This window comes from Juglans regia, chromosome 5 (genome assembly GCF_001411555.2).
Source record: "Juglans regia cultivar Chandler chromosome 5, Walnut 2.0, whole genome shotgun sequence".
Taxonomy (NCBI): Eukaryota; Viridiplantae; Streptophyta; class Magnoliopsida; order Fagales; family Juglandaceae; genus Juglans; species Juglans regia.
In genome coordinates this window covers 7,051,739-7,066,973 of record NC_049905.1, presented here as the reverse complement: position 1 = coordinate 7,066,973, position 15,235 = coordinate 7,051,739, and the positions used below count along the sequence as shown (strand labels likewise).

Sequence of the window (15,235 nt, the reverse complement as noted above, 5' to 3'; positions counted from 1 at the left end):
CTTATGGTCACATGCCAAGAGGGAGAAGCTGCACTAGTTGCCCCTCCCCATTGTTTTGCAGGGAAAAAAAAGTAATAGTATTGTGATCAATCACTTTTTAAATGTCATTTTTTAATAACATAACATTGATATTATAATGTGAAAATGATCACTTATCCCATAATATTGTTATGTAAAGTACTGTGAAAAGTGACATGTATTTATCACTTTTCTAATATTAATGAACCCATTGCCCATCATTTTTACCAGCTTGTGGAGGCTGATATATTGGTCCATTTTCATGCAATTGCATTTTTGGCGAAATTGGCTCATAAATATATACATACAATATTATTGGGGTAGAAACTAATTAATTAAGCTTTAAGATAATGATCAGGTACAAGAGAAACAATCTTTAAATAGGTTTGCGTGGCCTTCTTCTAAGTGATCAAGGGGAAAAAGAGAGATATATAAGAAGGCCAGACGTGATTGTAAGTTGGCATTAAGCTGGGAATAGCCAACAAAGGGAAAACGTCGAGAGAGTCACATGGGATAATATTCAAACAGAGACATGCAGACGCCAATGCCACGCCAATCACCTTATCTTCTCATGATCTACTTTTCAGCTCTCGATCTACTCCTCATCTCCCACCCTTTAAAAAAAACTAAAGGCTTTGACACTACTTCTATGTATCTCTCACTCTCATAATTCTTGGTTCCATTGTCATTCAAATGAATTAAATACATTATCCTATAGATCAGTTTTTAATCCTTGATCAGTCACACTGATTGGTATGACATATCGCAAATACAGTAATATTTTTATATCCAAATTATTAATTTAAAGAGTCCTCCTTTAGCTTTTATATATATAATGACTATTTTCTTTTTCTTTTTTCCTCAATTTATTTATACATTTTTATTTTGTCACACTATATAATAATTTAACTTTTCTCTTCTTAGATTTCTTCACTTTAGTAAAGCTTGTGAAATTTCTCATGATCATGGACATAGAAACAAATGAGAGTAATGGGTAGAAGCTGAAGATCATCATCAACCAAATTTTGAAGATTTGTTTTAAAAAAATGGAGGTCAAAATGCTATTAATATATAAGACCTTAATTTAAGGTATGCTATAAAACTTTCCCCAATAATGGGTCATTTGATGTGTGTGAGGGTATATAGTATAGAGCCCTTTTACTCATCACGATCTCTACGCTACACATCACACTTGATTTTTTGTTTTATTCTTATTAAACTAAAAGAATTTCTCTACTCATCATCTATATATCGCACATTTAATAAGGAAAAAAAATCATGTATAATATATATATAGTGTAAAGACAATGAGTAAAATTTTTCTATAATATATAATTCTAATGAAATTTGGCAAGCATGATATAGATTGGCCACATGACCCGGTAAACATTTCCTAATGTCAATATAAAGAAAAATGATAGAGATAAACTCATTTTAATTTTTACTTTCGATTTGAGTTAGAGATGATAGTTTCGAACTTCAGATCTCTATTTTGGATGTCGGAAGTTATGCCAATCAGATCACAGGCTTTTGATTATTATTTTTTACGTGTTAACTCAATTATATAAATATTTTTAATTTAATTTACCTCTTCCGGCTATGTATCGTACTGTTTTCGGCTAGTTGGTATGTACAAGGATGATGATCACACGTGCGCAGGGGATATTTTGGTAACATGGAGATTGGAGAGAACAAATATCTAAGAGCAAGAGGCAAATTAATGTTCTTGTCAACATGCAAAATGGTCACCAATCGCCGACGGTGACCTAATAAATGATCGTGGCCACCATTAATATTGTTGGAATTTAAAGCTTTGAAGTTATATCCACAGCATCTCTTCCGAGCACCTCGACCATTCAAAGTCCATGAAAATATATCGCAATATATATATATATATGTATATGTATTTGTATCGTACGTACCGTTTCGATTGACGAAGCTGTCAGAGCACCTACGCCATTCGAAGTTGTCTCAAAAAATTAAATCTATATTTCACGTCGTCGTCGATCGCAAAGCTAGGCAAGTTGCTAGCTACCTCGGAAAGTTTTGAAGCTTTTGCTTGAGGTAGGTTATACGTATGATTTTCTTTTTCACATGTATATGTAAATAAATATATACATATATATACAAAATTAATATAAAAATAATTATATATATATACAAATCTCATGTACAAGTCTCGTACATACATTTTATAAAAAAGTTGACTACAACATAAATAAATAATAAAAAGTTCATTTTTTTTAATGGAATTCACTTTTTTATAAAAGATTTGCGTGAAACATTTGAGACTTGTCTTTACCAATACTCTTAATATGATACCACGATTGATGGAGTACCATGGTGTTATATTTCTGTGTGTTTGGAAGATAAATGTATTCAAATTAAATGAGGTATTGATATTTTTTCATTATTATGTTAAGATACGTGTAAGGGGTTTAATTTTCCCCTATTGGCCTTTAAAGCAAACTCATGAGAGGCCATTGAGAAAGTAAGTCAAAGAGTTCGGCCAAGTTCAACCATCTCCCTCTTAAAAGGAGTCAATGAGTTTTTGCAGAGTACTCTACGCCCACGAGCAAAATCCACCCAAGAAGCAACCCCGCATAGAGAAAGTAAATGGTAGGGACGGATGAGACTCGCTGCCCTTACACCACCTTGATGACAGATTACCCTTAGAAACCTACCCAGGCAGGTGGGCGGAAAATAGGGAGAACCCTCATAATAGCAGGCATAGAGAGGCTTAACATGGAACACTTATGGGTAAAGTGAGTCAAGAAGTCACGTCGCATTAATGGTACCACTATCCAGACTTCGCGCCGCATTAATGATGTCGTCCCATATGTCACGCTGCATTAAAAGATTTTGACAAATGAACAGTGGAAATGACATAAGTCCCTCAAAGTCAGGAATGAGTTGTCCCTACCAAAAACCTAGTATTAGAGTCAATCTCCATGTACGAGAAACTCTCTTTGATTCTATTAAGCTTACACAAAAACTACTAAGGAGATATACTGATTTTAATATCATAGACTTCCTGACCACCACTAGGGATCTCTCATTCTTCGTGTTTGCTTAAAGTGTGCAGGCGACAATCCGAAAACTCGAGTTTTTGAAACACGACTAAAGACGCACGAAACACGACGTTAACAATTCGAGTGCTACTTTTAATCCAAGAATTTAAGCCTCTAAATATTGACTCTGTTTTTCTGTTAATTTTCGTACTATTGCATAATGTGAGGCTGTATTAAATTCTCTTCAGAGTTTTCTACCTAATCTTTAACTTATCTTAGAGTGTGACAAAGATCAGACACAAAATTTGAGTTTTCTAAATCATAATTAGGAGGTGTTTGGATGAGTGGAATTTTCATGAATAGTGTATAAATGATTATGGGACACTTATTGAGATTACATTATTAATTTGGCTGTAAACTTTTTTAAGAGTTGTTTTCATAAATAATTTTAAAGTATTTTTTTATGCATGCACCACGGGTGGCTATTCGTACTTTTCTTTTCCTTTTAAAAAGAAAATTATTTAGAGATATTTTTTTAAAGTTTTTGGATATTTTTAAAAATCTTGAAGTTTTTTTACATTGTACATAAAAACTCTCTAAGAAATTTAGTGGAGTTCATGGTCGCCAAGCATGCACCAAGATTGACTAGGCAAGAGATAATTGGATAAAAAAAAATGTTTGAATATTACTATTAGAAAATATTTTATACAAAAAAAAATTATAAAAATAATTATATTGATATAGTTTGACATGACATGTTTATAAATTGTAAAACTAGTTATGATTTGTTACGTCAAACTAAATCAGCTTATAAGATATTTTTTAATAAGTTTTTATAGACTTGGCCCTTATTTCATACTTATTTAGCAAAACAGAATGTTATGTTTAAGATCAATATCTAGGATTGTTATAAATAAAAAGAAAAAAAATCAATATTTGTTTGATACTGAATTTCGATTATTATACCATTTGAGTGAAGAGTAATGCAAGAGGTACTACAACTTTTACTACATAAGTTTTACAAACTGGCCCATGGCCAATCAAAAGTCAACATAAAGAAGTAAATCAATCCCTATTTATTAGATATATGTATAAAGTTAATAAGATCTTTATTGTAAAATTAGTAACAAAATGTATCATTTTCTTCAAAGAAAAAAGTAGTAGAATGGAAAAAACAATAACGAGTTTTTTTAAGAGCAAAAATAATAGAGAAAGAGTTGTTAATGAATCAGTTTGTTCAATGGCCTGCTCGGTACTCAGTTAAACTCAAATCGAACTCGACTCGTAAAAAAAAAAACTAGTTCGTGAAAGTAGATACCCGCTTGATTAGTAAATGACACATGCCCGACAAAATTCGACTCGACTTGGCTAAGACTGGTTAAGGCAAGCTCGTTTATGTCCGAGTCGACTTGATTAAAACTCATTCATATATTAATAAATATATATATACCTATGTATATATATACATATATATATATGTATTAGCTAATAATATAAGTATAACATTTTTATAATTAAATATATAATATCTAACCTAATTACTTATATATATATTGAATATACTTCATAACTATATTTTATAATTTGTACAATAATTAGTCGATAAAATTTAATAATTTCATATACTAATATGTGATAATCATATATGATATAGATATATGCTATCATATTATGTGTATGTATTAATAATTTATGTAGGCATATAATATATTGTTATTATGGATAAATATCAATTAATTAGATATTAAATATTTATAAATTTCTCAAATCTTATAATTCAATAGAGTTTTTAATTGTTAGTTATACAAATTTAATATTAAATTATTTATTTATTTTATTAATTATTAAATCTTATTAAAAAAATAATTAATTTGAGCCTAGATCGGCTCGTTTTTTAAATGAGTTTGAGTTAAGAATTTAGCTTATTGAGTCATACTTGAACAAAGAATAAATAAAAATCTCAAATTTGAGCTCGAGCTCAAACTCAAGTATTTTGAATTGAGACGAGTTCGATAAGCTAAATACCAGCTCGATTACATCCCAAATGAAAGGTTACAAGAGTACAAGTAATAAATAAATAAATAAATAGGTTTTATAATATTTATTGTTATTTATGGAAATATTTTGACAATGTTAAATATTTAATAAATAAAATATTATTAATTTAATATATTTATCTCTTTTTTTTTTTAATTAAGATTCTCTCTAATTTTAAATTGTATAATATATCTAGATATTGAAAAAAAAAAAAAAAAACTATAAAATATCCCAATGTTAATTCGAGTCGTCGTCCTTGGGATTTTTAAAAGCCTTGGCGGGAAATGAGTTTCCTACGTCTATATTTTCCCGCTAAACGCAGCCGCTATATTTATTCCCCACGTTTTTTTTCCCTCCTTTTACCAATTACCACCGATCCACGACCCGAAATCCAAAAATCCTAACCATGCCTGCCATCGTCCGATCTAACGCCGACTCCACTCCTCAGAAACGAAGACTCAGATCCGATGCTGCAGCGGCGCAAGATAGCCAGCCTTCCATACCGGTCAAGTGGAAATCGCCTCGCAGATGCACATCTGCGAGCCCAAACTGTCCCTCCAATGTGATTTCTACGATGCTCTGATTATATACGAACTGTTTGATGTTTTTCATTTCAATTTTATCGTTCTTCTAACAAACAGCGCGTTTGCTTAAACTTGATGGGTTTATGTATACGCAATTCGAAGCAAACTAAATTAGAGTAAAATTATTTGCAGAGAGCTGCCATAGATTCAAGTGAAAATCCTGGAAAATCACCACTGAAGAAATCTACTGATAGATTTATCCCAAATTCGAAATGGAGTCCCGTAGGTAATTGTGAACTTTGAAATTGATTTCAATGTATTTATTCTCCGGTTCGTTTTAGTTTTGGTAGAACCTGCTTATTTATATTCTCGGCGTGTCGTTTATTTTGATCGATGTAGATACGGAGCAGATGAGGGCGGTGAAGGAGGCTTTGCACGTTTCGACGGCACCATCTACCATCGTGTGCCGTGAGGATGAGCAGAGGAGGGTTTTGGAGTTCTGCAAGGCATGCGTGGAGCAAGAGAAGGCTGGGAGTTTATATATTTGCGGCTGTCCAGGGACCGGGAAATCATTGTCAATGGAAAAAGTGAAACAGCTTCTGGTTGATTGGGCTAAAGAGGTAAAGCTCTTGCTTCCCCTCTATTTGATAGTTATGACACTATTGAATCAATTGCTCCAACAAACAGGTAGGTCATCAGCAGCCGGATGTGTTGAGCATTAATTGTACTTCTCTAGCAAATACATCGGATATTTTCAGCAAGGTACCGTTATCAACAACATGTTTGATTTCCATTAAAACATCAACCATGCTTAGCTGCTGTTTGTATTGGCAGATACTCGGCGATGCCCAACCGCGAAAGAAAGTCAACGGCTCTACTACCTCTGCTCTGCAACAGCTCCAGAACTTGTATTCTCAAAACCCGCGGTCTTCCGTCATGAAGATGATGTGAGATAACACATTTATGCAAGAGTTACATTTCTGAGTCATTTCCGTGCTTGTTTCTCGATTGGACGACGCCAAATAGATAATTTTACTCATGTGGGTGTTCGTTTTATAAAACAGGCTGATAATTGCTGATGAGTTGGACTATTTAATTACTAAAAACCGGGCTGTGCTTCACGATCTTTTCTTGCTTACAACCTTACCTTTCTCCAGATGTATTTTGATTGGTACCATTCCTAGTAACTTTATTTTGAAGTTCCTGAATTCATTGGATTCTCAATTTGTGTGCCTCACATGCATTCATGAACTTCTCATTTCATCTTTGCTTTTGCAGGAATAGCTAATGCAATGGACCTAGCAGATCGTTTTCTCCCGAGACTCCAATCATTAAACTGTTAGTTCGATACTTGCTTTCGTTTAGTTTATTTAAGACAGCAAAAGTTTTCCCTTTTAATGGTGGTCTTTTATCCAAGACTCAATGTACTCCCTTTATTCTACTGGGGAATATTGAATATTGGGAAGGACATAGATAAATAGCTTGATTACCTCTTTCAACTAAAGTTTTCTGAATTGTCCCCTGAATATATCCTTTAAATGCCACATTTAAACCTGCCCTTCATTCTCCACCAAAATATTGACTACAAATGTGAAATGACATATTTCAGCTGACCTGTATTTCTGTTAGTACTCATCGGTAGCTCTGCCGTTATTTTTTTTGGTTCTAGGCAAGCCTATGGCAGTAACTTTTCGGGCCTACGATAAAGATCAGATCCTCACGATACTGCAGGAGAGGCTGTTGGTAAGTTCTGCCCTCGCGTTTTACTTTCAAGCAAACAAGTAGTTTTGCTTATAGCATTGATTCTGGTGGAAAAAATAGATTTGTCTCGGGAATTGATGAGTAATTATGGTCACTCTGCTCCACCAGGCACTTCCTTACCTTGTCTTTCAACCGCAAGCATTGGAACTCTGTGCCAGAGTGAGTTCTCCGTCACTTATTTTCTATGTTCTGATGAATAATTTTTGTTTCACTTTGCATGACCTCTTACTCTCTCTCTCTCTCTCTCTCTCGCCCAACGTTAAGGATGATGCATAACTTTGTCATAAAGCTAAGGCATCTGATTCTAACCTCGTGGGTAGCGTAGAAAATCATTTTATACTGACTATATAAAATTTGCAGAAAGTGGCTGCTGCCTCTGGTGATATGCGAAACGCACTTTGTGTTTGCAGGTCAGTGCTCTATGATATATGAAGTGTTGGGTTCGGCCTATGATGAATTGGTAGATGCAAGTGTCAGAACTTGACTGCATTCCTGTGTTCAAAAAGTAGTGGGAAAAAAATAACACACTATAAATTCAGCAGTGTTGCTTGGTATGAGTTGCAAATCCATTTAGGATATTTATTCAAGTTTATACATATTTCAATACTTTGTGATAAAGCTTGACTAGTTAAAAGTTGTACCGTAAGTATGTGAAAGTTGATGTTGGAGATTACACTCCAAGATGTGGCAACATTGGTTCTGCTGGGTATATTTAAACTTAAAACAGTACCGTTTTCTTTTCAATCCATTATCCATTAAGTTTCATGGGGCTTGACATGGATAGAGGATTCATTCTTAGTGGTATTGTGTAGTTGAATGATGCCAGCAAGAAGTTAGCTTTTTTTTCCTACTGTATCAGTCTTTTGTGTGTCTGCGTTTTAGCATGTAGAACAGTTTCACCACAGGAATTGGTACCGAGCACTACAATGGATATTGGCTTTCTAACTCCATCAAAGCAACTAAAAAAATGATGTCATACAAATGAAAACACCTATAAGCTTTCATTGTATCCAATAAGAACTTCAAAATTTAGGCTATAACAGTTAAGACTGCATGCAGGAGTGCAATTGAGGTACTAGAAGCAGAGCTGAGAAAATCTAGCAGCAACTTCAATTTGTCGACAGTAGAGAAAGCATTATTTGAACAACAAACAACAGCTGCTGATATTTTAAGAAAACAGGAAATAGATGTTGTAAGTTCTGAACTATTGACGTCTTAGATAGTTAGATATCCTTTCTGAAATATCAAATTTGTGTCTGTTCTCTCTGCCAGTTTCTATTTGTTTTATACTTTTTTTCCTTATTGTCTCTCTGAGGTTTCGAAACTGGTTGCAGGTGAGGCTTGATCATATGGTTGTTGCTTTGTCAAAGACGTATAGAACACCAATAGTGGATACTATACAATCTCTCCCACAACATCAGCAGGTAACCTTGCGTACCAGATGCGGAAAACATGGTGTATCATATATAACAGTTCCATAGTTGTTTTTATCCAATTTTGATGAATGATGTAGAATCTTTCAACATATGCATCCTTTTGCTGCAAGGTTAAAAAGCTAAATGATGAGTAGCACCGAGATTGAAAAAGTTTTTGTAGTTGATTATAAGGATGTCGATACATAACCCACTGCCCACTGGTCCATTTGGGCTAGTTAAAAGAGCATCTCAGCACAGAGCTTCAAATTTGGGTTCTTTTTCCGAAAATTATAAAAGCTGCTCACTTTTTCTTATCAATGATGAAGAGAAGAAAATGATCTCTTATGTGCTTATGAATTACAATTGTGAAATGTTTTAGCTACAAAAATATTTTATAAAAGTAAATTTATAAATTGACGTGATTTGATGTAATACGTTAGATTATAATTTTTGAGAAAAGCTTGTGGACGGTGTATGGAAATTATTGAATTTCTTTTTATGAATGTCAAACCCTTCCTTAAAAACCCCCTCCAAACTCCTAATGGTGCATTTGGATGGATGGACTTGGTGTGTTAAAATCCAAATTTCTTGTTTGGATACGTATTAAAATTTGGATTTGAAATTTTGTTTGATTTGTCCAAACGCAACCTAACCATTAAAGGATTTGAAATTATGATTGATTTGTCCAAACGCAACCTAACCATTAAAGGTTATGTTTATTACCCAAAAAAATAAATTCAATCACTAGATTATCATGTGCCCTGCACCAAATATACCGTAAAAGTTTTCAGCCCCACTTAAATTTACTTCCAAGCTCCATACATTATTTTGAGATGCACAAGTTATTGACTGCAGATTGTACTTTGCTCTGCTGTCAAACTTTTCCATGGAGGAAAGAAGGATACAACTGTAGGGGAGGTGTGCTTCTTTGCCACTACCTAACCATATACTTGACTTGATTTCTATCTAGAAACTGCAGAACTGTTTTCTGAAATTCGCTACCTGAATGCAGCTGCATAAGTCTTACATGGACTTCTGCAAAACAACCCTAATCCCACCTGTTGGGAGTATGGAACTTTCAACCATTTGCAGAGTTCTAAATGACCAGGTAACACAGTGCTGTAGGGCTGTATGTACACTAGAGTTCTAATACCCTATTTTACTTGGAAAATGAAGAGATATGAATAAAGTTCTAAGGCAAAATATTCAAAGTGCAGGGGCTTCTCAAAGTAGGTCAATCTCGAGATGATAAATCGAAAAGAGTGACATTAAGGGTAGATGAAGCAGACATCACGTTTGCATTGCAGGTTTGGTCCCGAATTTTGTTGATCCGCTCGTATCTGTTCTCTTTACACGCAGAATCTGTTTCTCACTTAGGATCTTTCTTTCTTTCTCTTGTTATTTACATCTTCCTACATATGAATCAGGGGATCCGTTTCTTTCGCAACTGTTTTCAGCAATTTTGCTCAAAGCACATAGACTAGTTCAAATGAACAGTTCATTTTTTCCAGTTCACACAGTCCAAATGAACAGGTTGGTATCACTTGCTTTTACAATTTTCATTAATCTTATGACTGTCTTTGAGTCTTTCATTTTTTCAGTAGTTTGACCAAAAGAACCAGCATTTTTTTTTTTTTTGTGAATAAGCACATCAGTTCTTGCTTATTTAGGCTATGTTTGATTTCAGAGATGGTCTCGATTTATCTTATTTATTTGATCTCAACATCCAATATACAAACAAAAATAATTTTCAATTTTAATTTTTTAATTTTTTAATTTAATCATTACTTAATCATTATAATTTTTCTAAACTTCTAAATAAAATATAAAAAATAACTTAATTTTTTCAAATCTAGAATAAAAAAATATTAAAAAATTATGTTCTAACAATATTTTAACTATTTAATCAATCTTTTTTCTCATTTTTAATATCTCATAAAATATCTCAATTCAAATTATTTTACTATTATTTACAGTCTTTTCATTTTATCTCAAATCATTTTATATGAATAACCAAGCAAGGCCTTAATCATTTTGAAATGAGTGGTCCGGGACCAATTTCCTTTGCACCGATGATATGGTAAATTTCAAATTTTAAGAAATATTTAAAATTATATTCTTACAAATTAAATCCTAGAATATCATTATTGCGAAAGATGCATTTTTCGTTATAATTTGTAAATATAATTTTCATTCATAAATTATAATTCATTGCTCCTTAAGATTCTTTTGCCTTAGCACATGAGAATCAGATCAATATATTGATAAGGGACTTATAAAATAAAGTACATACAAGTTTCAATTTGGAACCAAAAAAAACGTAAATTTATAAGACCGAATATTTAATTATTTTGTCGTCCATGTTGTATAACAGATTAACATTTGGTTGCATTGATGCAGTTATCGGGGCAATGCATAGCAAGAAAGACTCGTGAAGATCAAAATAGAGGAACTTTGAATTCGAAAGCACAATTAATTTGTAGCCAAAAGTCGAAAGACTCGAAACGCTGCCAGAAAAATGATCATAACAAGATATGAGAAGAGAAATTCATGACATAATTAGGAGCGATTTGTATAGTGTGATAAAAAGAGATAATTTTATATGAAAGTTGAATAAAATATTGTTATAATATTATTTTTTAATATTATTATTATTTTAAAATTTAATTGTTTATTATATTTTGTATATTAATTGACTCGATTTGTAAAAAGAAAAAAGTTATAGATAGTCGACCCGAGCAAACACCGCGTAAGCGGCTTCTGATGTGACAAATTGAAAATGATTCGTTTTAGGCATATTTTTTTTCTCTCTTTGCGTTTCCTCTCTTCCACAGTCCTTCCATCTTTGTGTTTCTTCTCTATATCAGAACTCCCTCTCTTGATCCTTCCACGAAGCTGCACATTTTGTTGAAGACAACGATTCAGCACTCGCTTGAAGCACCGAAGAAACCTTGACGGCACGATCCCTCTCCTTGAACCCGCCGCCCTCCCTCCCTGAGTCGATTGATAGAAGTCTGAGACCATAAATTGTTACCGCCTTTGTCTTTAGTCACAACGTTACATCGTCTTTCTCAGTTTTCCTATCTCGCCCCAATTCCGTTCATCCCGAAACCTGTTAGCCCAAACCCTAGCCCCCTTCCCAGTTATTTTGAAGGCAAACAATTTCTTCAAACTTTTGCAACTAATAAAACATAATGGAGTCTTGATGGTTAGAAATTAATTTTTCTTCTGGTTTTTCTAAATTAATTGTTTATCATGTAGAAATTTATATGCAGATGCTGGATATTAATCCACAGTTGTTTTTGCATCTTCAACAGCAAATGTTGATAGAATTAATTCGGAATAAGAAAGTAGAAGAGGTTCTAGAGTTTGCCTAGGAGGAGCTTCTACCAAAGGGAGAAGAAAATATATTACTGCATCCATAAAGAAGCACCAGAGCAAGAATATAAGAAGCACAAATCTCGTCGAAGAAAACCAGACCAAGTACAGTCGCCAACACAAATCGCAGAAGAAATTTTCTCGCCTAGGATGAGAAGCGGGAATTGAATCTGAAATGCACTACTCTGTTTTTCGTTTCTTTCTTCTTTCTTCTTCTTTTTAAAAAAAAAAAAAAAATTAATAGCAGCTGCCACGTCGTCATTGAACTGCATGGCGACTGTAGCTAGCGACTGTACATAGCGAAATTGTTATAAAAATTCTTTTGTATTTTTGGGTGGTGGACTTCCTCTGCTTGCATAAGCTAGGTTTGTATGGTGTTAGAGTATGTGAAGGTGCTGATTAGCATTGGAAACATGGTATAAGGCTTGATATCCAAATAAGAGAATCAAGTTTCCCCACCTCTGTATTAACAAAAAAAAAAAAAGGTTTTTCTTTTCTTTACAAATTTAAAACCTTTCCATTAGGCTTGGAAGGGAGGAACTCTCCCTATTACTTTCCTTCTCACTTTTCTCTTTTCTGTATTTAAAATTCTTTTATTGTTTTTTTAACTTTTTTTTACAAGGCTACGAAATTAGATTAGATCTACGATATGGATCAAGAACTATTGTCATCAGACCAATTTGTGTGGTTCACACGTTGCCCATAAACCTCACGTATTGTTGAGAATTTGCGCCTTCAACAATCACACACGCAGTACCAATGGATCCTTGGTCTCATATCTTAAAAATTGGTCGATCCTACTGCATAAGTCCCATGTACTGATAATAGTTGGTGTGTATTTGGTGCCTGCAATCGTAATTTTTGACTCCATTATTTAAAATTGTGTTAATGTCGTGTTTTGTACACCTAGACAAAGTTCTAGCAACTCGGGTCAAGGGTTCTTCATATCGACAGGTACATGTTTAGGGCTTATTCGGGTTCAGGCTGGCTGAGGAGTGGTGGGTTGGTGAGGTACCGCTTGAGAGTATCGAATGCTTAATCGTACTTGTCGTCCCAAGCCTGCCCCTTCCGCAGCACTTTGAAGAACGACAGGCACTTGTCAATTGACCTTGACACGAACCGATTGAGAGCCGCCACTCGGCTGGCGAGTCTCTATACATGTTAAAGTTCCAAGGTGGGGCCATGCTGAGTATGGCTTTCACCTTCTTTGAGTTAGCCTTTATTCCCCGTTATGAGACCATGAAGCTCAAGAATTTCCTAGACTCGACGCTGAAAGCATATTTCATTGGGTTGAGCTTCTTCTGGTAACATTGTAGCTCTGCGAAGGCTCCACGCAGGTCGGCTAAGTGCTGTTTAGGGGCTCTACTCTTAACGAGTAGATCTTCCATGTTTCCCCCTATCTGTTCCTTGAACATGCAATTGACTAACAGTTAGTAGGTGAACCCTGCATTTTTCAGGCCGAAAGGTATGGTTGTGTAGCAATATAATCCACTGTCTGTAATGAAAGACGTCTTTTCCTTGTTGTCGGGGTTCATAATATTTGGTTGTACCCTGAATAAGGGTCCATGAAGCTCAACATACGATGGCCCATGGTGGAGTCCACTATCAGGTCAATCTGGAGAAGGGGGAAGCTGTCTTTTGGACCTTGTTCAAATATGTAAAGTTGACACTCATTCTCCACTTGTTATTGACCTTCTTCACCAGTACAACATTAGATAGCCAGTCTGGGTAGTGCGCTTCTCTTATGAATCCCGCTGCTAAGAGGCAATAGACTTCTTCAGTGATGGCGTCACATTTCTCAGCACTGAAGCTTTCACACATTTGCCTGATTTTATTGGCTTTCGGGTCCACGCTCAGGTGGTGTTGGATTATGTTAGGATCAATCCCGGGCATGTCCTCGTGGCCCCAGGCAAACACATCCCGGTGTTTTGTGAGGAGTTGCTTCATAGCTTGCTGCATGTTAGGTGCCATTTTGCTGCCAATTCTAGTCGTGGCCTCAGGGCTACTCGGGTCCAGGAAAGCCAACTCGAGTGGTTCATTTGGCTCCACTTGTCTGAGGGCATGCTAATCCTTGACCTTTTCTTCTGATGTGGCATACTCAGGAGGGAGTGGCAAAATATGGTCAATGTCCGGGACTTCTACTACATGGATCCCGCCCCCTGCAGCTTCAACTCTTGCACGTAGAAGTCTTGTGCTAACATCTGCTTGCCCCGGACCTCTCTTACTCCCATGGGGTTTGAGAATTTCATCTTTAAGTGGTAGGTTGACATCACTGCCTTCAGGCTATTGAGGGTAGGTCGCCCCAGTATGATGTTGTACGATGAGAGGGCCTTCACTACTATGAAGTCGGCCATGGTGGAGGGGGTGTATGGGGCTTTGCCAATTAAGACTGAAAGGGTGATGATTCCCACCAACTGAACCATATCCCCAGAAAACCCTTTTAACAGCATGGGCACCGGCTGCAAGCGGGAGGGATCAATCCCCATCCAGGTGAAGGCATCCCAAAAGAGAATGTCCGCAGAGTTGCCATTATTGATGAGGATTCTCCTGGTGGTGAAGTTAGCGACCAGCATGGTCACTACCAGGACGTCATCGTGGGGGTAAAGAGATAATCGGCGTGGGCCTGCCTTGTATCTTTTTGGCTGGGTGGTGATCTGCTGAATATACCTCCTGGTATTGCGCCCTATTGGCATGTGCCTTCCAGCTAGAGGAGGATTGGCCACCACCGGCAAACCCCCTCTCGGGGTGGCGTCCGAGGGAGATTATGCGGAGGTCGCTGCTCCACTGGCCTCCTTCTCGGGCTCTTGCCCCTTCTTGGCCTCTGAAACCTTCCTTGGCTCCTTTCCCGTTCTTCTCTTCGATCGATATGGTGCCGGGGGACTAGGTGCTCTAGCTCCCTTCTTTATTCCCTGAGTGAAATGCAGTCTGTCGTGTTGTGAGTCATGGACCAATGGTAAATGCAATAGAGGTGGCTGTTGCCCTGGCGGTCTTCCTCCCGATTAGCGAGTCGGTCCTCCTCCTGTATAGAGAGCGTGACTCTGTCGAATCAGGGTCCTAGGCCCCTTGAGGGGGTGTTTCCACCCCCATGTTG

At 35.9% G+C, this 15,235-nt stretch overlaps 2 protein-coding genes across 2 annotated transcripts; one reads left to right on the top strand and one right to left on the bottom strand.

The window, feature by feature from the left end:
- Positions 1-5,433: 5,433 nt before the first annotated feature.
- Positions 5,434-11,412, top strand: LOC109009836 (cell division control protein 6 homolog B-like). Its single transcript, XM_018990469.2, has 17 exons — positions 5,434-5,628; positions 5,783-5,876; positions 5,990-6,210; positions 6,278-6,352; positions 6,425-6,537; positions 6,655-6,761; positions 6,869-6,928; positions 7,260-7,333; positions 7,460-7,510; positions 7,712-7,761; positions 8,411-8,543; positions 8,686-8,775; positions 9,622-9,684; positions 9,779-9,874; positions 9,984-10,073; positions 10,194-10,299; positions 11,167-11,412. Exons 1-16 carry the CDS (start codon positions 5,473-5,475, stop codon positions 10,248-10,250), a joined length of 1,530 nt encoding a protein of 509 aa, XP_018846014.2. The 5' UTR covers positions 5,434-5,472; the 3' UTR covers positions 10,251-10,299; positions 11,167-11,412.
- A 2,873-nt stretch (positions 11,413-14,285) lies between these two features.
- On the bottom strand, positions 14,286-14,837 carry LOC109009834. Its single transcript, XM_018990467.2, has one exon. It carries the CDS (start codon positions 14,835-14,837, stop codon positions 14,286-14,288), a length of 552 nt encoding a protein of 183 aa, XP_018846012.1.
- Positions 14,838-15,235: the final 398 nt, after the last annotated feature.